This window comes from Mytilus trossulus, chromosome 10 (genome assembly GCF_036588685.1).
Source record: "Mytilus trossulus isolate FHL-02 chromosome 10, PNRI_Mtr1.1.1.hap1, whole genome shotgun sequence".
Taxonomy (NCBI): Eukaryota; Metazoa; Mollusca; class Bivalvia; order Mytilida; family Mytilidae; genus Mytilus; species Mytilus trossulus.
The window spans coordinates 10,906,151-10,930,204 of NC_086382.1; the positions used below are offsets into that span (position 1 = coordinate 10,906,151).

Consider the following 24,054-nt stretch of genomic DNA (forward strand, 5'->3'; position numbering starts at 1 on the left):
TTTAAGATTAGAAAGATGAATATCTTCTCCTTAAATTTAAATTGGTATTAACATTTACATTTTTATTCATTACAACAACTAATCAACTCATTCTTTGAAATAGAAAAATTTAACAAAATTGACAATTATTTATTTGTTGAATTTGAAATTTGATTATCTTTAAAAGCAGTTTCATAATTTGCATATTTTTTTTTATACAAACAAATTCTCTGAGGTACCTTTTTGTTATATTTTTTTACCTGAATATATTTTCCAGCAAAGATAAATAATTTTACAAAACATTTTGTCTCCTTTTCAAAAAAGGATAATCTTTTTTATATCAATTATGAATAACCCTAAGAAAATTATTTTCCAATTCTAATTCCCATTAACAAAATTACATACAGGAACCAAAGGAAGATAATTGTCTTAATTTGTGTAATTCTGTTATTTAAAGTGACTAATACATCTTAGTAAAAATTTATTTACAAAAAAAAGAAAGAATGGACTATAAAAATCCAAGAAAATGAGACAGAATTTGAAGACTTTTTAAAACAAAGAGAGAAAAGTAAACATCTAGAAAAAAAATGTTGGCCACTTTTGAAGCAGTGGTGAGGTGCATCATGTGAATATCAATGCTTTAACAGAATATAACATTTACTATAATGCTTGGCATATGGCATCCGAACACAATGAACACCTTTTGTCATTATAAAAATACATAAAAATATGATTGGGTTGAAGAAATGTACAACTTAGTGTTGCGTAATACCCTGCCTGATCAATTATATATATACAACAGACCACATAAAGAAATTGAAATCAAATTACTTAATTCATCATGCATTTGTTCACATATTCTTATTATGAACGACTGATAAAACTTGTTGAATCGTCATTTGTAAGAGAACATTTTAGAATGGACATAAAGCGTTAGCTGAAGCAAAATTCAAGGTTTGAGGTAAATCAGTTATGTGTTTGCAGAAGTCACGTTTCATGATTGGTTTTAAAGCTTTAATGTGGTTTGGAATGAAAATAATCTGTGTTATTCAGAAGCTTAGAATATATTTATGAACACGACCATCACAAGCTTACAAATGATTTCAAAAGGTAATGTTTCTTATCATAAGTCACCTTTTTAAAAGCCTTTTCTCGAACATTAAAATCACATTTTGTATCAAAGAAGATACCAAGGAACAATCAAAATATCAAAAGATGAATACACGGTGAAAACACTCTTACCAAGAAAAAAGACATACAAAATAAAACAAAACTCTACACAGAAAACTAAAGATTGGAAATTTAATCTTAACATTTTTTTTCCAAATTCTTTGAATAATGACTATACGTGGCACTGTCAAAAGCACATATGAAATAAATGGAGAATGTGTTCATCGGACTTTCATGATATCCCAGCTTGCATATAATGGCATAACAGGACTTCATTCAAGAAAAAAAAAAGTGATGCCACCAAAGTTCTGACTTGATCTGAGTTTTGTGGTAATAAGCATTACGTGCAAGTTTAATAACATTTAGTTGAAGCAAATTAAAGTTGGAGAAATAAAAATTTATTTCAGTAATGAGTAGAGAGAAAGATTTCACTTAATTCCCCCTCTACCACAACTGGGGCATTTAAGACCAATCCAGATGATTTTCAGTTTTTTCCTTGTATTTTAGTTGTATGAAGTTCATTTTGTATTTGCATGACAAAACCAGAATTTCCTAATGACAAAACAACAGAAAATCAGGACATTGAATCCTTTCTTTATGTGGTCTGATATTTTGTGTTTTCTACATGTATATTTTCAATCATAAATATATACAATTAATTCTCTTCATAGCACTATAAAATATCAAATATAAACACAATTTCACAATGTGATGCAACGAGCAACTCAATATGTGTTCACATTTTCCACTCTAGTATACACATTAAACAACATGACCATAATATAATCTTTACTAATCCCTTAATACCTCAAGGGAGCATTTTACCATTAAAACAATGTTCTAAATGTGCAGTAGAAATAACATTTAATAAAATACTACGGTATTTTTTTTCAGGACAATATTAGTTTATTGAAATGTTTTTTTCTGAAATAGCCATTTTGGTACTGATACCAAGGTTTGCATTTAAATATGCAGTTGCATTGATTTTATTTCAAGGGGATAGATTTCTTTTCTACAATAATTATTGATATTCTGGTTAGTAATGGGGTGGGTGTCTGTTATTTTGATTCTTATGGACAAACATTGCAGCAAATTTGGTTCAAGCATTAATGCATTGGTGTATTTATACTGTAAACTAAAGAAGAATTTTTGACAGAAATAACACAACTTTTATCTCAATCTCAGCTTCAAGTTCTCTTCACATGTTTTTTTTATTCTCTCTCTCCTTTTCTGCTTGTTAAATTACCAAATGAATAATTGTTTTGAATGGTTGTATCATTTTTGCTGCTAAGAAATGTTGTGAAATCACAATTCACCGGTTCTCTTGAAGGAATGATTTTATATCCAGACTAGTATCAAGTAAGAATGAGTGTTGCTATAGAAACGGTTAACATCTGAGATATAATACTGATAATATCTTAAATATTTTCGCTGGCAAACATACACAGGCAAGACATTCCAATATCTCAATGTTTTCATTTGCTATTCATTTCATATAAAATATTACAATTAGAATTTTGTAATTAACACTGAAATACTTAGTAATAAACAGTATTTTTATTGTGTGAAAAGAGTCACAGATCTTTAATACCTTTATAAAACTAATCACAGTTTTTGTTATTGTTTTGTTTTATAATTGTCTACAATTTCAAAAAAGCCTGAGATTACACAAAAATTATATGAATAAAAGTTATCCCATTATTATAATTTTTGTCCCACTGAAAAATATTCACAAATATCAATATAATCGAGAAACAAGAAAGCTCATACAATAAGCAATTGCCAATAAGTAAATGTTTTTTTTTTGTTCCAAAATTTCTAATGTGTGTCATCAAGATATTTTTAAATCACATTATAGACTTCCAAAGTGAGCACACTTAAATACATTAAGCCATAGATTTACAGTAGACACTACCAGATATGAAGTATTTAAATGCATTCAGGCTTAAATGTTTAAATGAAGAGTAACTGTCTCTCTTTAAAGTCTTATTTCTTGACTGTACAATATTTAATTAAATATCTTATTCGAATGCAAATTATTTTCTACAAATCCTAAGAATCACAAAAGCCAGAAATCAATCAGTTATTTCAAGTTATTTTCCTTTTGGTCAAAGGGGGATAATTTGTTTCTGAAAATAATTATCTCCCTTTGATAACATTTGATTACACATATTTTTCATTCAAGACCTTGTTCTTTCCATCAACCAGAGTAATGACCTAGAAATTCATTATTTCAACCTTTGAACTTGAACATAATTTCCTATTTAAATATTGTCTGTTGTAAATTAAGTTATTATGCACATACAAAAATATATGAGTCATTCCTGCAAAAAATCATAAAGATGAAATTTCTGCATTGTGTAAAACAGATGAATTGACTCTGTTTACATAAATTGATTTAAATGGGGTATAAACACTTTCACACCAGTGTCCATTCTTATTCATATTTCACACTAACTTTCTCAACAAAAAAATGGTCCAATAAATAAGAAATTATCATCCACACATCAAAATCAACAAAATTAACACAATTTCAACAAAACTGTTAACTCTATATAATGTTTATAACTAAATTAAAAAGCTGTCAATTGAGGAAAAATGTAAAATATCACTTTCTGAGCAATATTGAAACCCAATGAAGATAACCCTAATGTAAGTTTTATTTCCCTAATTTTCATTGCTGCAAATCACAATATACCATACCTGGCATGAATTTATAACAAATGTTTTTTTTAAATTTCCCTAGATTTTGAAAAAGATTATAAATGAAAATACGTTACAGCGAAATTCAACTCTTATTTTGAGTCAATATAAAAAAAAGAAACATTTAACCGTTAGCAACTCTTTAAACAGTTAAATGTGACTCTTTTTTTTTTTTTTTTTTTACATATTTCAAAACAAAATAAAGTACAAACCAAACAGATATATTGTTTATTAGTTATAAAGTTATCACAGTTGCCAACACACCCTAATCCATCACAGGACTACACCCCATACAAACAAACATCAGTGAAACCAAAATGTTCTCACTCTAGGCTAGATACATTAACTTCATAGTTTTATTTATTTTCATGGCATAATATAACAAGACCATTCTCCTTTGAAACTGAATTCAATATAACATGTCTGTCATTAAATCAAAAAGGAAGAAACTATTGTTTGAACTCTAGTAAAAAGGAACATATATCACTTTTTTGAAATCCCATGAAAACTGTCAACAACCAAAACATGTTGATTATTACTGTAAACACAACACATTTGAATGTCATGACCTATCATTATAATTCTACAAGTTGGCAACTATGATATACATTTTGATAACAGCATTTGAGAAAAATCACATTTTTGTCCACTTAAAAATCATTGAGCTTACACTTTTGATTTTAGCTGTTTATGTTATACATGTATTTATCAGTAAAAAAATCTATTCTACAGACTAGCAGCTTAAAAAGAAGGAAGTTTAAAAAAGCATCTTGCAACTGAGATTTCTTACAGAAAAATATAATTATAACATGTTTTTTTTCTTCTCTTATTTGAAATCCACTTTTTTTATTTTCCCTACCCTAAACCATGCATATGTTCATAGAAAAAATAGATCTGATTTTTATTGAAAACAATGATCCCTCAACACAAAATTTAAGTAATTATGTAGTGTAGTTTCCTGTATAAAATTTTCACCTCTGCAATTTTTTTTTTTTTTCATTCTCTTTAAAATGAACCATTAAACATCTTTAGAACATACCATCTTGCGAGACACATGGTTGACAGATGATTTATTTATATAAAAAAATCATTACAGATAATCGTGAAAAAAGGTTGGGCTAACAACAAAATATAAATCAGTTATTTACTAGAATTATAAAATTATTGCTGTACAATTAATGTTTCTAGTATTAACAAAGACTTTTTACAGTACATGATTGTCCTAGCAGGGGTAAATAACCTTCAATTAAGTACTGAATAATTATTTTTTTAATTTTTCAAGGACATTTTGATATTAAAATGTTAATGACAGGCCAATTACACATTTCATTTTATTTTATTTTTAAGAAAGTAAAATTACCCCTGCAAAAAGGACCAAGTACTTATAACAAGATTGTACTGCAAATTAAGTCATGTGACCTCATTTAAATCTAAACAACAGTAAAACTGGAATAACAATAACCTAATTTGCAGCTTAAAACAACAAAATATTCCACTACACAGAGAGAAAACAAATCTCTCACTGGTGCATTCAACTTGCATATAAAAAATGACGTGAACTATTTAAAATTTCTCCATGCAGAGTGACAACAACCAATCATTAGTACTCATTAGTCAAAATAAATATATAAAATTGATAGTAATGATCGGCTGGCGTCATGGCAGGTCCCAGGGTTATCGCATCACAGTTTCTCACCATCGTTAGCAAGTTTTATTTTGGCGATGGACGTTTTCAGCACCACCTTTTAATGATGTAAAATACTGCAGGTTGCTGTCAGTTTTAAGGCTTAAGTTAATCACAGACAACGATTACACCAGAACATATCCTCATACAGGTCCGTTCGCTACAGGATTAATTACACTATCAGTCTTTTCTTCTTTGGTATCAGAACTGAAATAACGAAATGCAAATAATTATCAATCATGATACTTAAACAGAAAAGTACAATTTTCTTGAAGAAATGGAGTATTATCAGTTAGGGCTATTCCAGAAAAAATGTATTGGGGGGTGGGGTGTAGTGCACATTATATTAATAATACATGGGTGATAGATATCAGAGCAACTTTTCACACTATAATGCACTTCAATTCTCAATTACAATTGGCTGGGTGGCTGGCGCTGACAAAAACTCCCTTCCAACCCTCACCATACATTTTTTTCTGGAATAGCCCTTATCTTCATTCAAAATTTCAATGTTTATTCAAATCACAACAATAACAATATTTAAACATGGGTCAATAAAATTTTCAAAACTTTGCACACTACTCACATTTAAGTAAATTCAAATTTCACCCTTTTAATATATATGTTTAGTCATTACTTGGTTGTTTTTTTATAGATCTTGAGACAGACCTTACTTTAGAGAAGGTCCTCTAAACAACTTTAATGTAGAGAAAGCAGTTCAAATGCATCACAAGACTGTTGGTAGACATGACAGCTCACATTTTAGTGTGTGCTATACCTACAAACTTCAAGAGACTGTTAGGTAGACTCGCCAATCCATATTTTAGTATGTGCCTTATCAACAATCTTCAAGACAGTTTGGGGACTGTTGAGAAAGACTATTTTAGTGTGTGTCGTAATGTTCCAGATAATTTGGTGAACTTGACAGACAATTTGAAAGTGTGTGCCTTACCTACAATCTTCAAGATAGTTTGGTAGACTAACAGACCACATTTCAGTCTGATCTTTACCAACAATCTTACAGACTAATGGACCATATTTTAGTGCATGCCTTACCTAGAATCTTCAAGAGACAGTTTGGTAGACTCAGTTGATGGACCATTAACCTCTATTTCAACTACATGTTGAACACTATCTTCTATAACTTTCTCTGTCTTTAATAATCCTGATGATGCTAAAAAGCTACAATTACAAAAAAAATATATTTTGTGATGCATGTAATACTTAATATCATTTAGTTTCATACTGGAATAAAAAGCTGAGTTTGACATCTGACATTTTACATATAAACTTTGTCCCTGTTCTTATTTTTTGAATGTGTGATCCTGAAAATTCAAAACTAAGTGTGTGTACATCAATTATATCATAGACAATATCTTACTACTGAGAAAATAATTCAAAATTAATCATACAACACTTGCATGTGTTGTGCACTCACAAAACATGTATATTTCTATGATTAAATGTGGGTGAATTTCCCATCATTAGTCCAAACATAACAGTGTTACAAATACCCAAAATAATTTATTACACTGCAGAGTTCTGAAAGCATAACTTCAATCTTATTTGTTGTGTAATAACTTTAGCAGATTTCTGGGGTAAAGATGAACCAAAAATATCACTGTTTAACAAATAAAAATATCCTACAAGGTTGTATGTAGTATTTTCAAAATCCTGGAAATTCTATTATTTTTCCTTCGTTTAAATTGGAATTTAAGAAAATATTAATATATTTAAAAAAAAAAAATCATGACTAACGTTACTATAACTAAAAGCAGTGGTGAAATGATTTCTAGAACTCTGTGTTTTCATATATGAAATAATATTTTTGCATGAGAGGCAACCTGAAACTCTCTATAATAATTCAAATAATTCTTTTCCAAATCTCTTAAACTTTATATTTTGTTTTGACCTTCGACTATGTCAGTGCTGATCAGAGCTGTGTAGACAAAATCCACAGTGTACTTAATTGATAGCCTTGATGACTTTAAATATACAAATGTCTCCATTTCTTAAGCTTCCTATGTATATATAGCAATCCAAGTAACATATTTTCAACGTGTATAAATATTAAGAAAATCTCCCAAACCAAGCTAGGTCTATCTAAAACTGCCAGTTCTATGGTAGCACAAACTAAAGTCTGTTTCAGTAAATAAAATCCTCATTAGAACTGCAATGTAATCTACATAGACACAAATGGCTTTTTAAACCATAAAATCACATTCTGTATGCTTGCACTGGCAGACCTATTTGGAAAATCACCGCGATTTTTGTAAAATATTCGGTGTTTTTTGGCCAATCTCCGCGGAACGGATAATAAATAGAGGTTCATCGTAGATTTTCCGTTTTACAGACTATTTTGCGGTTCTCCGGAGATTTTCCGTGTCTCAGGGAATTATCCGTTTGTCCGATAAAACGGGTGTGTATTGAGTCATTGATAGAACCAGTGATGCGTGAGCGACGGTTATTAAAAGGTCGGTTGTATAATCCGTTATGCGTGAGCGACGTTCAATCATTAATTGATCGTTGTATTATCCGTTAAGTGTGAGGGACGGTTGTATTGAGGTACAGATTGTAATATATGTAGAAGTTTACAGAACTATCATTAATCGATTGAGATATACGGAATTTTCAAAAATTTATCACATAATGTTTCTGTAAATTTAGAGAGAAACAGATTATATATTTCTCGGGGTTAAAGGTTTACTTTTATGATTGAAAAATACATGTGTATGTCTGAGGCAGAAGATCATTTAAACTTCATTGGCAAATAGGAATTTTTAAAACGATCTTGATCACCTGCTGAACCATTAATCTTTCAGAATGAAATGCACATTTATACCTCTTGGGGTTGAAGGCATATATTAGCAACATTAACAATATGCTACGATGAGATAATGACAAGTTGCGAATTTTAGTCCGAATGTGTATATATATGAGCATATGGACATACATTCATCTTTATAATTAATCAGTTCATCTGTCATTTGTTTTATTAAATTACTTTTCAATTGTGGTATAAATACAATTTTATCATTGTGTAAGACGATTTGAGAATAATGCTTTCATCGTAAATACTTCAGAAATTATAATTGATTCAAGAACCGTTTATTGGAACAAAAATAAAATGAACGGCCTATAGGAAGTTCTAACCTTAGTTGATATCAGGGGTCAATTGGTATAGCAGTATGTAACGTAATACAACGATCGTCGATGCATAATCTGCATATGTAAGTATATAGTATGCATGCAACTGGATTTCGACAACTCGTGGGTTGTCTTTTAGACAAAGAAGTTCCATTTTAAAGATATGAAAGTACGTCAATGCACGTCTTGTAAACTAATCTGTTACTTTTTGAAATATAAATAAGTTATATTTAAAAGATTGGATGGTTATTTCACACGTATTAAAGTTCTTCTGTCATCATTACTGTTTTTCAATTATTTTTTGAGAGTTCGATCTTAAAACTAAGTTCGTCCTGACATTTATGGAATATTTGCCACTGGAAGTTAAACAACCAACAATCAATCATCTTATTACAAAATTTAAAATATGCCTGAGCGATAATATTCTTTTAAATTTTAATGTGAAAGACAGTTTCTCCTTTTATAAGAAGACACTTCCAGGTCTAATTTTAAGTGTATCTACATTCCGGGACTGAGATTTATTTACTATACTAGCAAAAAAAAAGAAAAGAAAAGAAATGATGATACGTTTTTTTTTAATAATTAAATAATTAACGTTAAAAATATATGTAATTAACTTGATCTAAAACTTGACCTCGCTCATGATAGAGAATGTTAAAAATCAATTGTGTCGACTGCACGGGATTTTCCAACGGCGGGAAATACCCTGTAACTATAAACACAGGTGATGTTATATACTGACCGATTGTGGAATGTCAATTCAGGGTTAAAGTGATGTGTAATGATTGACATTATCGTGCGCTTGGAAGTTGAGGCTCTAGTAGGTTCATTTCAATTGATAATCGAAAATCTAAAATCATTTTTTTTTTCAAATCAACGATGAAGTTTTGGATATTATGGAAGGGATTTTTTTAAAGACAACGGAGGTACCTTAAAAGTCTATAGGAAAATATACAAATAAAATAATATAAAACAATTTCGAAGGTCACAACTTGTATCTTATAAATCAATGATAAAGCGACTTCATCAGTATTAACAGTTATAAGATTGCAATCAGATGACTTTTAATTTTGTTTGTGTTTCAGGACTGGGAGTGTATAAGATTACCTTATATTACATTGTATTTACAAATGTTTGTTTATATTGCTTGACCCTTATGGGTGTAATTTTGAAATAAAGATTAAAAATATATACTTAGGATGTTCCATTCTCAGCATTGTTTCTTGTCTGTCTGTTCGTTTGTTCGTTCGTCCGTCTGTCCCGCGTCAGGTTGAAGTTTTTGGTCGAGGTAGTGTTTGATGAAGTTGATATTCAATCAATTTTAAACTTAGTACACATGTTCACAATGATATGATCTTTCTAAATTTAATGCCAAATTTGAATTACCTCATTCCGTCAGTCCACTCAGGGACTTTCTAGTCCCTGGTCTGTTAAACATAGAAAATGATAGTGCGGATTGGGCATCCGTGTATACTAGTGACACATTCTTTTTTTAATTTATTAAACTTGTTCTCAGTGGCAGATCCAGATTTTTTTTATATATAAGGAGAGGGGAGACTAACTGATAATGTCATGAGAGGACCAGCTCCAATCATTCTCAAGTGATTCCCTACATAATCAATATTTATTTTTCAACAAAAGGGGCGGACACCGTGTCATTCCCCCTTTATAGCCGACTGAGAAACTCAAAGGGCTGTTTAGGCAGTCAATGTCGTCAAAAACTTCTATGTGTTGTATAGCCAGTCATTGTGTCAGTGTAAAACTTCCATGTATATCAATCAATCAAATCAAGACTATTAAAAACTCCTATCAACGCCATTCCCCACTAAATCCGGCTCTGGTTCTATTAATTTCATTACTTCTTCAGCATACTAGTATCGGTAGCATGTGAGTATGGTAGCACTCCGTAGATAGGTCTGTAGTTTTGCATGTATGACACTAACAGTTGGCCTAACGTATTAGAAGGCCAGGGTTGGAAGGTCATTCAACATTCTGTGGCTCAATTGCAACTATATTTTCTGTGAAGTGCTACCTAAGCCGTGGCCAGGTGAACCCTACCCATTTTTTTCAAAGGATTTTCCAATAGCACATCGAAACACTTCCAGCATTCTATATTTTTTTTCACCAAAAAAATTGTACCTCAGCATAATACAGGTCATGAGGTACATTTGTTTGAGGAGGGGGTTTCAATTACTGTTCTTAAGTTTAATTTTCGGGATTTTTTTTTTTATCAGATTTGCATTGTTGTCTTTTCTTTTAACTCCGTGTAAACCCTCACACGCGATGTTTACAAAATTATTTAATTGTTTCAAAAATTAAATTTGTTGTATTACCTCTTTTAACAAAATAATATTTAGTTAGCTTTATTTGCGCCTTTTCAAAGTCCAAGCATTGAACATTGCAAACACATATAGATATTTTCAAATGAATTAGAAAATATCTTCCCAAATCGACAGAACGTACACAGAGATATTTGCCACTGGTCTTTACCCAGTTAACGATTCACTCTTAAATGCATTTCTCAAAAAACGATGGGAAACAGAAAAAAAACAGACTATATCTTTTGGATAAACAGCCAGGGACATTTCCAGACATGAATATAACTGCATGGACCATCGCTTACAAGTTTTGTGACAGAACAAACTCAAGGTTTATCATAACTTGTATGGTTTTATGATAACTGATTTCTGAGGAATATGTTTAATAATGCAAACTTTATTTAAAGATACGTTTTTTTCCAATTGGCGCTAAAGAAAAGCACCATATGAATATTCATGAACCTACAACGATTGCTCAAAATCGTTATTTGAAAATCCTGTTTGTGAGATGTAGATTCATTTCAATACCGAAATTTCGTCTATATATTAAGTTTCACAAGTGTATAACACGGACAAGCTATCAGAAGGTACATTACTCCCATTTTGTTTTGGTGTGAACCATCGATGTTTACAGCAATATCAAAGAATAAGATGATGATGGTAGAAAGAACTATGGGCGTCATGTGGCAAATATTACATGCATATCGGACCATGAGTTGTCAATCTGTATGAAAATATTTCCAATACAACCATATTATTGAGAAGGAATGTTTACATGCTATATATACTCTCGTACTAGTATTACAGGGTTCTTGTGTCGTTCACCTTAAACACACATCTTTTTAACGATGTATAAAAAAAAGACAGAACCAATTTAATGTCATATATCCCTATTTTTTAATATAACTATAACAAGAATACCCCTATTTAGCGGACAAACTGTTTATTCTTTCTTCTGTTATTGAATATTGAATACCAAGAAGGAAAATAAATCCCGAAATTAATTTGAAACTTTGATACTCAGTAGTTTTCCAGCAAAATATTCACATCCCTTGGGGATAATTAGTGTTTGTCCAGTGGCATATATAACATGCATGTCGGAACAGGAAATTTGGCATAATGTACTTTCAGAACCATGTTCACATCATTATACATTATAGCCAACAATTGTGATGACGAACTCCTTCCTTTGTTCGAGAACAATCTTGTTGAAATAGAAATCTGTGATTTTACTATGTCCATAACTTCGATGAACCCAAGGCAAGTTAAATATCGACCTGTATTTAATTCAAATAAGTTCTCTTCTTCTTCTTCGTCCATCGACATCCCATGATAACATACTGTTGTCATACGAGGACTAGTTTATTTACAAAACTTTTAACCCAAATAAACAAAATGTATGTTTCTTTCTTATGTTCAATGTAAAAATGTATATTATTTTGAATTGCAACTATCTATAGTTCCTTAACTTTCTATCAAGGCGTATAAAAGAATGGTCGATTAGTGCGTATATTTTTGTTAAATCAACATTTCTTGTATGTTTCAAACTGTCCTTCACTTTTGAGAACGAGTACTTTCATTTCCCCAAATTTACCCTAAAAAATGTGAAAACAGATTTTTATTTTATCAAATCTTTTTTTTTTGGGGGGAATTATTTAGATTTTTATAAACAATATTCTTTACACCAGAAATGTAATTTATAAACAAGCTTATGCGTTTAGTAATGACTAGTATACCAGACACGCACGACAGAGATTTATACTACATGTACTATACACCTGATAGTTCAAAATGGAAAGTTTCAAGTTATCGGTCGTATACACTGATCAATACCCTTAGAAGTGAAGCGATGCATGAACTTGAAAGTCCGACAGGAAATCGCTTGAATACCTGAACGTGTCACCTCACAATACATTTGGGAGTAATACCTTTAGCCATGCTGGTGATCAGACAAGGGAAGGTACGAATTTATTTAAATAAGTTTATTACATAAAAGAATTATGAACAAATTAGATTTTCGAAAACAATTTTCACGGAACACTTATTTACGCTCATTTATGACTTTAAACTATGACTTTTTTACCAATTCCCATATAAACAGTTAAAAACGACAGACCTTGGTTACTTTAAAAAAAAAAAACCACCATTTTCCGTTTCAAGTTAGTTAGTCGGACAAAACAACCGTACGATTGACACGATATCGACACGCGATTACGACTACATAAGGCTACTATGGTTTTGGTCCTTTGTGGTTCATAGACATGGCGACACGCAGAGAATTGATACTCTAAATTTAAAATCGATGGTGATCTCTTGTTCAGCAGAATAAAACTTTAATACCTATAATTTTTAGCATTTTTATACAGAATGCAGGACACAGATCCTCCTTTGCTGGAAAAGAAAATTTGTTGATTATAGAGGGAATAACTGAAGCGGCCGCCCCGCCCCCTCTTATGCATTTAGTGCATATGAAATTTTCTGGATCCGCCACTGGTGTGCTAGCTAATAACTTATATATTTTCACTACTTTACATTCTTAGCCCGTCTGTGTGAAATGCTCTGAGCTTCATCAGGGCCACGCGCGGAGAAATAGCTGGTATCCCTCGATCGTTTAATAAATTGAATATTCATGTGTGCCTAAATGGTCATAAATATATTTCATTTTACAAATTAAATGATTATTCATCAACCTATGATCACCTATGGTCCGGTAATAACTTTTATTTTTTTTATTTTCTTTTTGTTTCAATTACAATTTGCCGTTCGTTTTTTGAGAAAAAAATTACACGGCTAATCATTTTAAGACAAAACCTCGGACCAAACACTTCGACTAAGCTATTATACTGACTAACTTGGAAAAATAAACCCAGATAAATGAGATTTCTATGGAATTTTTAATTCACCGGTTAATCAGAAATGTCCATCTCTAATATTTCTTTTGCATTTGATGTTGGTTTATATAAAACAAGTGAAACTGCGAGCTACTGCTCACTGATGATACCCCCGCCGCAAGTGGATAATATTAATTGTGTAAAAATATGCACGTGTTCGGTAAACAGGAAGTTTTCGAGTGATAAATCTGAAAACGCATCACACGGTATAGCTGACTTATATTAACCCTTAAACCAAATTTCAGAAATCCTTGTATTGTAGTTCCTGAAAAAAATGTGACGAAAAATTTTTCACTTGGCTATCATGTGTAAAATCAAACAAGTGTTCGGTAAACAGGAAGTTGTTGAGTGATGAATCTGAAAACGCGTCACACGGTATAGCTGACTTATATCAAGCCTGAAACCAAATTTCAGAAATCCTGGTAGTGTAGTTTCTGACAAAAATGTGACGAAAAATATTCATGGGACGGACGGACTGACTGACTGACTGACAGACTGACGGACTGACGGAAGGACAGACAGAGGTTAAACAGTATACCCCCCTTTTTTCAAAGCGGGGGTATAATTAAATATCTTACAATGCAAAGCTAGTTGTTTGCGATGATGCGTAGCTGCATGGTAGATTACTACGTGAATTAGATCATTTTGATTATCTTTGAATTCACTAACACGTGGCTGTTGACACATTACACACAATATACTTAAAATACCTGGGGCAATTTACACTTCTGGTTTATTGTCCCTTTAACCAGCCAGTGTATCTGTGTATGATGTATTTATCTACCGTGCAAGGGTTGTGTAGCCAGTCAAGGTAGTTAAATGTATCTCTGGCTCCATTGACAGACTACCATAATATATTCGAAAGCGGATCCCGGATTTTGAAAAAAAAGAATGTGGAAGGACGTTAAGACAACATTACAAATTGGACTAGTGTACATGCAACATTCAATCTATTTCTTGTGTGACAGTTTACTGACTGTCAAACCCGTGTTCAATTTATTATTTTGATAGTGCCTTGAAGATAGCTGAGTAAAATAAATATTTTTTTAAACAAGATATATACATGTAGGGAGCTCTATTTTTACCAACCCGCTCATGAACAGATTCATTTTTTCTTATATTTACTTCCTGAATGACACGACTCTAGAAATGTTTGCCACTGGACATCAATTTAAAAATTAAATAGAATCAGACAGTCATGCTCGAGCAAATAACATTGAGAACGGAACTTTATAGCAAGATATATACTATAGTGTATACAGATTGTATTTGAACACATACGAGGGTCTTGAATATTGTCTTATAGTTGTAAGTAATTTTTCTGTAGTCTTCATATTTTTCCCCATTATTCTGTATTCTTTGTTTTCTTGGTGTCTATTTTATTTACTTTTTTGGCCCTTTGTTGTGCACTTTTTGTCCATATATTTTCTCTTCTTCTATATAAATCCTATTCAAACCCAAATAAACATACACAATCAAAATGTTCAACTCAAAACCCCAGTTGACTTGTAATCCATGGAGTTTTTCTCAACCGTTGAGAATATAACAAATGCTAAATGAGTCCGTTTAAAAAAAAGATGTGGTGTGATTGCCAATGAGAAAACTCTCGATAAGAGACCATATGCCACAGAAATTAACAACTATACATGTAGGTCACCGTACGGCCTTCAACAATGAGCACAGCCCATACTGCATAGTCGGCTATAAAAAGAGAAAAAGTCTAGGAGTCCATTGCTGATATTACATATATATAAGATTAATGTATCACGTATACGTCTGATGCTTAATTGTTGGGGCTCTGCTGGAAGGCAAAATATTTAGCTCTTTACTGACTAGTATTTAACAACTGAAACTAGATAAGTTAAAGTCTAAGTTATGAAATTCAAGGAATCTATACATGCTATAACAGCAAATTTGAACGGAACCAAAACGGAAATTAGTAAAATAATAAGTATACAACTTGCATTTCAGCATTTTAATATTGGTAATTATTAATGATGTAATGCGTAAATAAGTTATCCTACACAGTGGAACAAATGGGAAGCCAAAGTACGTTAATGTCTGAATTAATCTTCTGCAAAAACAATGTCATTTTGTTTATTTTATCTGGTTAAATCTTCTGACATCAGACTCGGACTTCTTTAGAACTGAATTTTAAATGTGCGTATTGTTGTGCGTTTACTTTTCTACATTGGCTAGAGGTATAGGGGGAGGGTTGAGATCTCATAAACATGTTTAACCCCGCCGCATTTTTGCACCTGTCCCAAGTCAGGAGCCTCTGGTCTTTGTTAGTCTTGTATTATTTTAATTTTAGTCTCTTGTGTACAATTTGGAAATAAGTATGGCGTTCATTATCACTGAACTAGTATATATTTGTTTAGGGGCCAGCTGAAGGACGCCTTCGGGTGCGGGAGTTTCTCGCTACATTGAAGACCTGTTGGTGACCTTCTGCTGCAATTTTTCTATGGTCGGGTTGCTATCTCTTTGACACATTCCCCATTTCCATTTTCAATTTTATTTCAATAAACTGACTTAAATAAAATTCAAGCAAGTTAAACTGTAAGCTTGCCGCCGTTGATACCCCCGCCGAAATATTTCGGTTCACAGGAAGTTGTTGAGAAATGAATCTGAAAACGCACCACACGGTACAACTTACTTGCATAAACTCTGTAACCAAATTGATAGATACGAAAAAGATAGATATGAAAGAAAAAAAATACTTAAATAAATGTTTAATTTACATGTAATGCATCTTTGTGTAAAAAAACGTTTGAATTGGCTGATCTTTTTGTAAAGCATGCTATTTTGACGGTTACAGATTCAGACTCATTAAGGATGCATTTCTTTCTAACACAAACGATGCAAACGGCTAAGCTCGCACATGTTTTGATCATTTCTTTTAAACATACGTTTGCAAATTTTACAGAAACTTTGACAAACTATGCAAACGCTAAAAATACGTCTACAGTTTGTCGTTTGTTAGTACAAACGCTGCATTTGTTTCAGTACCACAGTACATAGAGTAATCAAGGAAGCTGGCTACACTGCAAGTGCACCTCGTTATTGTCAAATGATCCACGAAGTCAACAAAGTCAAACGCGTAGATTTCTGTAAACAGCTTGTGTTAGATAATGACAATTTTAATGACATTGTATTCACCGACGAATGCACAGTGCAACTTCATGATAACAAAGTTGTTGTTTATCGTTTAAGAAATGAATCTGCTACACCAATTCCACAACCGAAGCATCCATTAAAAGTGCATGTATGGGGAGGATTTAGTCGTAGGGGAACCACACGTCTTCTGATTTTCGACGGGATTCTTAAGTCCGATTTTTTCATTGAAAACATTTTAGAAAAGACTCTTCTGCCTTTTATCAAATCTGTTTATCCAGATGGTCACCGTTTTCAACAAGACAACGACCCAAAACATCGCTCCAAGCTTGCCAAAAGTTTCATGATCGACAATGACATTCAGTGGTGGGACTGCTGGCCCTCCGAATCTCCCGATATCAACCCCATTGAAATGGTATGGAATATGCTGAAACGCAGACTTGCTAAAAAAAACCTTAAAACTAAAGATGACCTTCAGACAGCTCTACAAGAGTTTTGGACCAGAGATCTTACTATTGAGTACTGCAACCGCTTTATTGACCATTTATATAAAGTTGTCCCAGTAGTAATAGCATTAGAAGGACGTGCAACAGCCGATGTACCTCGCAAAATATTTCCTGAAAGGTCTTATGGTAAATCGATAAGTTACTTCAAAACCAAGTTAGATGACCCCAGTTTCACCAAGAAGATCGAACACCTCCTACCACACTAAGAAAACCAAGTCAAGAACTACGAGAGATGCAGCAGAAACTTTTTCATAACAGTCTTTTTCAAGGCTACACAAATCATTCAAAAAGATATCTTTAATTTGTTGTACACTCAAAGGGGGGCTTCAAAGAGTTTTACTAATTATACCCATTGCCTTATCAAGTAGTGACCCTCTACTGTTTGTGACTGATTTCTAAAACGTAAAGATTTTTTTATCCTACATAGTCTTGTTCTTCAAGAACAAAAGAAAATATCGATTTTTTTTGTAAACACATATTTACGCTATTCAGTAAGTTTTATATTATAATTGAGAAAATTTGCTGCATTTTATTTTACCTAGAAAAAATCTCGTAAATAGTTTTTTTTGCTGCAAACTATTTTACTGAGAAAAAAAATCTCGATTTTTTTTTTTTTTTTTTTTTATCTTAGAATTTTAAGCCAGTTGAATATGACGTTGTGGTTTTTTTTTACAAAGAATACACACTGGACATAGTTACATGCTAGTCTAATAATATCTTTTATAATTTTATCAATCATAACTACTCTCGCTATACAGTACAATAATTATTGAAGAGTTATTTCTTCGTGCAAACAAAAAGCCGGCCGAGTAGTTCCGATTGATGATTTTATCCATGAAATTGAACAGGAAACCCCTAAAGTTTTAAACACATGTACACACGTGATATTATCGTGTCAACCTTGATCCCGCTTTCACCAGCAATGCATTTAAATGTTCGATCAAATTCTCTTCCAATCCAAACATTTTATTACAATAAAAATAACCATCGTATCTTACAAACGAAAAACTAGTTTTCAATAATAGACGTTTCAGCAGCTGTTTCATTCGTGTATTTCTTGTTACAGTAATATTTCACGTTTTGAGAATATATAAGAGGGGGGATAGGACCTTTATCGGGACTCCAGGATCGGGTGTTTTTAAGCTTGGGATTTCAAGAGTAACACTTTCGGGTACCGGAAATTCTTTTTCGAATTAGGGGACCTCGGGATTTCGTGATTTTAAGTCCGGGATTTCGGTATTTTGTTTTTTAAGCCCGGCATTTGGGATCGATCAGGACCCCTTCTTACCCTCCCTCACATGACGTTTTCAAATATGAATAAAGATAGGAAACTCATGTCTTTTAAAAAGAAAACTAATCTACGAAATTACTAGAACATATAACTCGCGACGAAATGTAGAAATAATGAGAAAAGAACGGATAGGAAAAGACATTTTATTTTATATTCGAATCGTAAATAAAAACTGAGAAGATAAATAAGAGAACAATAATGTGTAGAATGTTTCTTCCTCAGACAGACCTGAAAACAAACCATATTTCTTTTATTGGTAAATTAAATAATTAGAACTGAAACAATCTGAAAACCGTTCATGCCTTTTAAATGTCTATTATGTAATTATCGATTTTACCTGTTACATTATCATAACTAATTACATAATATTAGGTAGCATGTGCGGCCGACCATGCACGCTTGGCTGATTTTATTGCACTTACTATCAGCTGATGATTTGATTGACAACAGGTAATCAATCATCGACATTTAAGTCGCTGATGCTGAGCCTTTTTAAAACCTGCGACATTTTCAGACCATGTCACGGAATGTACTCGTGTAGCGTTTAGAAAACAGTAACACACGCGACGTTTACAAAATTCTTGTTAGAAAGAAATGCGGCCTAAGAAAAATCTTTTTAGAATCACAAGAAGTTCTGATAGGTCGTAAAATAAACTTCCCATCACTTTATTCTTTTCACATGTCAATTTAAAAAAAAAAAAATTCGCAACGATGTCATAATTGAAAGCACGAGGAAGGCTGACCAAAATGTTCAACTAGAGGCTAGTGATTGACAGGTATGATTATATCTTGGGGCTCTTGTGGGGAGCGTGATGTCGGACGGAAAAAAGATTTCCAGTATTCATATATATATAAATGTCGATCTGATGTGGAAAATTGTGAGGTTTTTTTAATAGCACAAAGAAACAGACGTCAGGAGAGTTAGAAGAGTAACAATGTGTAACTATAAACGTATTACTCGTTTATAATCTACGAGACTGATCAGATCGAAGTTTGATAAAAAAAAAAAACATTCAATATCAAACCTTCTTGGTTGGAATAAACATGTTCAATGTATACCTGCAAATATGTCTTAATAAATTAAATTGTGTATTTAAATTATCTCTGTTGAATACAATACAATTTATTACATGTATCTATGATATCCTCCATAAATAAATATCTGCACAGGTAAAGTTAAATTCGGATCAACAGATTGATTTACGACCTTCCGCTTGTCCATGTTGTATTGCAAAAATATCACAGCAGGTGTTACTCACAGTAGACAAGTGTCAAATCAGTATGACATTATGTCGGATTACGGCATCTGCAGTAATTAAGACCCTGTTTTTTCAGACATCGAATAAGTCTATGTCTGAAGATGGAATATATACTTGGTACACTTTTGCCAAGCATATTTTTAAAGAATTTAATATTGATGAAGAACAATATGTTGATTCTGATAAACCTTTTAAACTTATAAAAAATTCACTCAAAAAAACTTTTAAATGTATAGTGAAGGAAAAGTATAATAACATCACTCTTCAAAAACTTTCAAATATTGATAACAGTTCAAAACTTTACCTTTATAGTAAACTTAAAAATGAAATTAAATTTGAGGACTACCTGCACAATCTAAACAATTTTAATAGTCGTCAGCTTTTAACAAAATTACGTGTAAGTGATCATAATTTGGAAATTGAATTAGGACGTTACAAAAAAATTCAAAGAGAACACAGACTGTGCAAAGTTTGTAAAATTTTAGATGATGAGGAACACTTTTTCCTTCATTGCCAAATTAACAGTAATGTAAGACATTCCCTTATAAATGCAATTAAAACCCATTATCCTAATTTTAACCAGCTTGACTCAAACTCTAAACTTAAAACTATTCTAGATCCCAATAAAGATATTTTGTCTAGTGTTGTAGACTATATAAAGCAATCTATGGAATTGCGAAAATAAGGTCCACATTGGTCAAATAGTATATACATCTATATATAGATATATGTTATTAATATCAACTTCACTTTTTAAAAACATTTATCATGTATAGTTATGTTTCTTGTCACTTGTGTATACATTGTACTATGTTTGCATTTTAACCCGTCAGGGTTTCATGTTTTTTGCAATAAAGATTATTATTTACTGTTTTTACAGGAACTGATTTATCTTAACATGACAATAAAGAAGAATTTTGTAAGGTGAACATATTTGTAGTATTGCAAAGTTACCACGTGCATTTTCCTGTTCATTGGTCACATTTAAATAGATTATTCTTTATTGAACTAAATTCGATATTTAAATTGCAAGTAACTTTAATATCAAAACCACCGATTTTTTATTTCTCGACTGAAAAGGGTAATAAGACGGTTATTTTTATCTGACTGTAAACAGTGTATATAATCACAACGATCTATTAATAACCGCTGCTCACAGATAACGGATTATACAACGATCAATTAATAACCGTCGCTCACGCATCACTGGTTCTATCACTGACTCAATACACACCAGTTTAATCGGACAAACGGATAATTCCCCGAGACACGGAAAATCTCCGGAGAACCGCAAAATATTCTGTAAAACGGAAAATTTACGATAAACCTTTATTTATTATCCGTTCCGCGGAGATTTGCCAAAAATCGCGGTCATTTGCCAAATAGGTCTACCAGTGTTGATTCTAAGCATGTACCACAATTTTAGAGAGTTTTCTTTCTCTAATTTAAAGACACAACTCACAATTAAGAGATAGAAGCGAGTGATGGCAGTGACTAAGGATATACTATTTGGAATTAAAAGCTTGAAAAACAATTGTACAACAGCAAAAATAATATAATCTAACTGAAAAATGAATGTTACATATATTCATTGTTTTTTGGCAGCAAAATGCTGTCAAATAATTGACTGTGCTCACTTAAACTGTCTGAAAATCATATAATAATTTTAATATCTAATATGCAAATTCTGTTCACTGGTTTAGAAAGTTTCAGGTCACTTGTTGAGTTACAAATTAAAAGTTGTTAATGGTTTTGGATGGATTATGGATACAAAGTCAGGTCACTGGTTTAGAAATATTTTATCTACACAAAGCCTCCACTGGTTAAGGAGATATACATAAAAAAATGTGTGGAACAAAAATAAACAAAACTACAATCACTATCCACCTTGCTTCACTAAATAAAAGTTTGACAACAAATATATTTATATACACATCAAACAAAATATATATGTATACGTATAAAAAAAGCCATGCACCATGAATATGCCACAAGACTCACTTAAAGTTATCATTAAGTTCAGCCTCAACTTGTGTTGAATCACACCTTTAATTAGTAAAATATAAATATTTTCAATTGTTTCCAGTTTATTATAGTACAAACCATATGTACTGTAAATTGTGTTTTTTTTTACTGTTCAAATGTCCAGATTTAGAGGTGCCCAAAACTTTCTTTCTCTACTCTAATATTCAAAATTTCGTGCATTATTTTTTTATTCAATGAATGTGCCCTATATGTGTGCACTGATGCAATTAGTCAAAAGCATAAGATATCTATTCTACATGTGATGCATTTGTGTTAAAACTTGAATAAGTAATATTTTTATGAATATGCCCTAGGCCACACTTAAAAAAAAATTGGTTTGCCCAAACCCTACCCAAAGGTTAAGACAGTGGGTAGGAAGGTAGGCATTTTCTTTTTTTTTCAAAAAAAGAAATTGAAGTATCTTTATTAGTCTTCATGCCTATTTGATTTAAAAAAAAAACTTCTTCAGATTAGGACAATAAAAGAATTTGAGTAGGCAGCTTTTTTCTGGGTAGGCAGCGTTTGGGAAAACAAACCTATTATTCATTATGGCCCTATTTTAAAAATTTCATTTACACTAATAATTACATTGAGCCATGTTATATTATTTTCCAAGATACAGAATAATCACTCTTTGTACTATTAATGATAGTCTAATTTTTTTTACTGTTATATTTTCGTAAAGTACTCTTCAACCCTTTAAATTAAAAATTAAATAGGGTCCAAGATTACAGTAATAACATGGTAAATCATTAGAATTTAACTGGTGAAGGATGAATTAAAAATAAAACAATTTAAAGTTTTGAAACCAAAAGCTGATTGTCTCAAGAAAATGAAATGATTATTTCCTACATGAGCAGTTTATCATAAGGTACAAGTATTTCTCAGACTTGAAAAATTTCCAGTTCACATATTAATGATTTCTGATGTACTGAAAAATCAAACTGGTTAATAAATATCAGTCAAACTTTTTCTTATTAAAATGTCAACAGTATGTTATATCCATACCTATCATTTTTGCTGTCTGGATTACATGAACTAGATATTTCCTCTGTTGTTTTTTCCGTCGTTTCTGAGGTCGGTTCAGGAGGTGCTGTAGAACTTGATGGCTCTTCAGCTTCACTACTGTAAAACAAATATTGATTAATTGTTGGTGTCAAAAACCCCTCCTATTGGTTAAACTATTGGTTTAATCTAAATATTCAATTTATTTGTGGAGAAAGCAAGAGTGCACCAAGCATACAGAGGTTAACTAAAAATCCTGAGAGATAATCCTTTGTTAAAGTGTATTACAAGTTTATAAACAAGAAGTTTATTATCCATGTTATATGTATATGAAACATTGCCGTTTGAACATGGTATTGTCTTCCTTCAATTTCTGTTACTGATTGACTCAATGGCTCATTGTGGGCTATATCAACTCTCATACAACGATTTCTGGATTTTATTATCCTCTCACACAAAATCAAAACAATTTTTGTATATCAAATAAAACTTTCACATTTAGCCAAATTGAGAAACACTTTTGTCTATAGTATATAACAGGTATTTTTACAATAATTATTTAAAACCTCATGTCCACAGTCACTTCTTACATTATGTCAGGCATCTCTGGTATAAATGGTTTCCTTCATACACAGGTTTGACTGAAGTTGACCATTATGACTTACAGAGTTACCTACCCTGATTTGGGGTTGCTATCCTGTGATTTCTGAGAGGATGAGGGAGCAGTATCAGATGATACCTTACAGAATTACCTACCCTGATTTTGGGTTGCTATCCTGCGATTCCTGAGAGGATGAGGGAGTAGTATCGGATGATATGGCGATTTCTTCAGATGTTGACGGACTGACGTCTTCTGAAGAGGATACTTCTTCCTGTTGTATGTCTTCTGACGATTTATCTCCCTCGACAGTGTCTATAGAGGTCAACAGAAGGTCAGCAGGAGAGGTCTTAGCCACTGTTAA

General features: G+C 31.9%; 1 protein-coding gene across 7 annotated transcripts in view; it reads right to left on the bottom strand.

Moving 5' to 3' along the window:
• Positions 1-1,424: 1,424 nt before the first annotated feature.
• The window catches only part of LOC134686843 (serine/threonine-protein phosphatase 6 regulatory subunit 3-like), a 49,541-nt gene continuing 26,911 nt past the window's right edge, over positions 1,425-24,054 (bottom strand). For all 7 annotated transcript variants that reach the window (XM_063546653.1, XM_063546652.1, XM_063546650.1 and 4 more), the window contains 4 exons: positions 23,849-24,047; positions 23,096-23,212; positions 6,593-6,718; positions 1,425-5,743 (listed from right to left, as the gene is read on the bottom strand). In XM_063546653.1, coding sequence (XP_063402723.1) covers positions 5,680-5,743; positions 6,593-6,718; positions 23,096-23,212; positions 23,849-24,047 — 506 coding nt within the window. In that variant the 3' untranslated portion in view covers positions 1,425-5,679. The remainder of the gene's footprint in view (positions 5,744-6,592; positions 6,719-23,095; positions 23,213-23,848; positions 24,048-24,054) is intronic.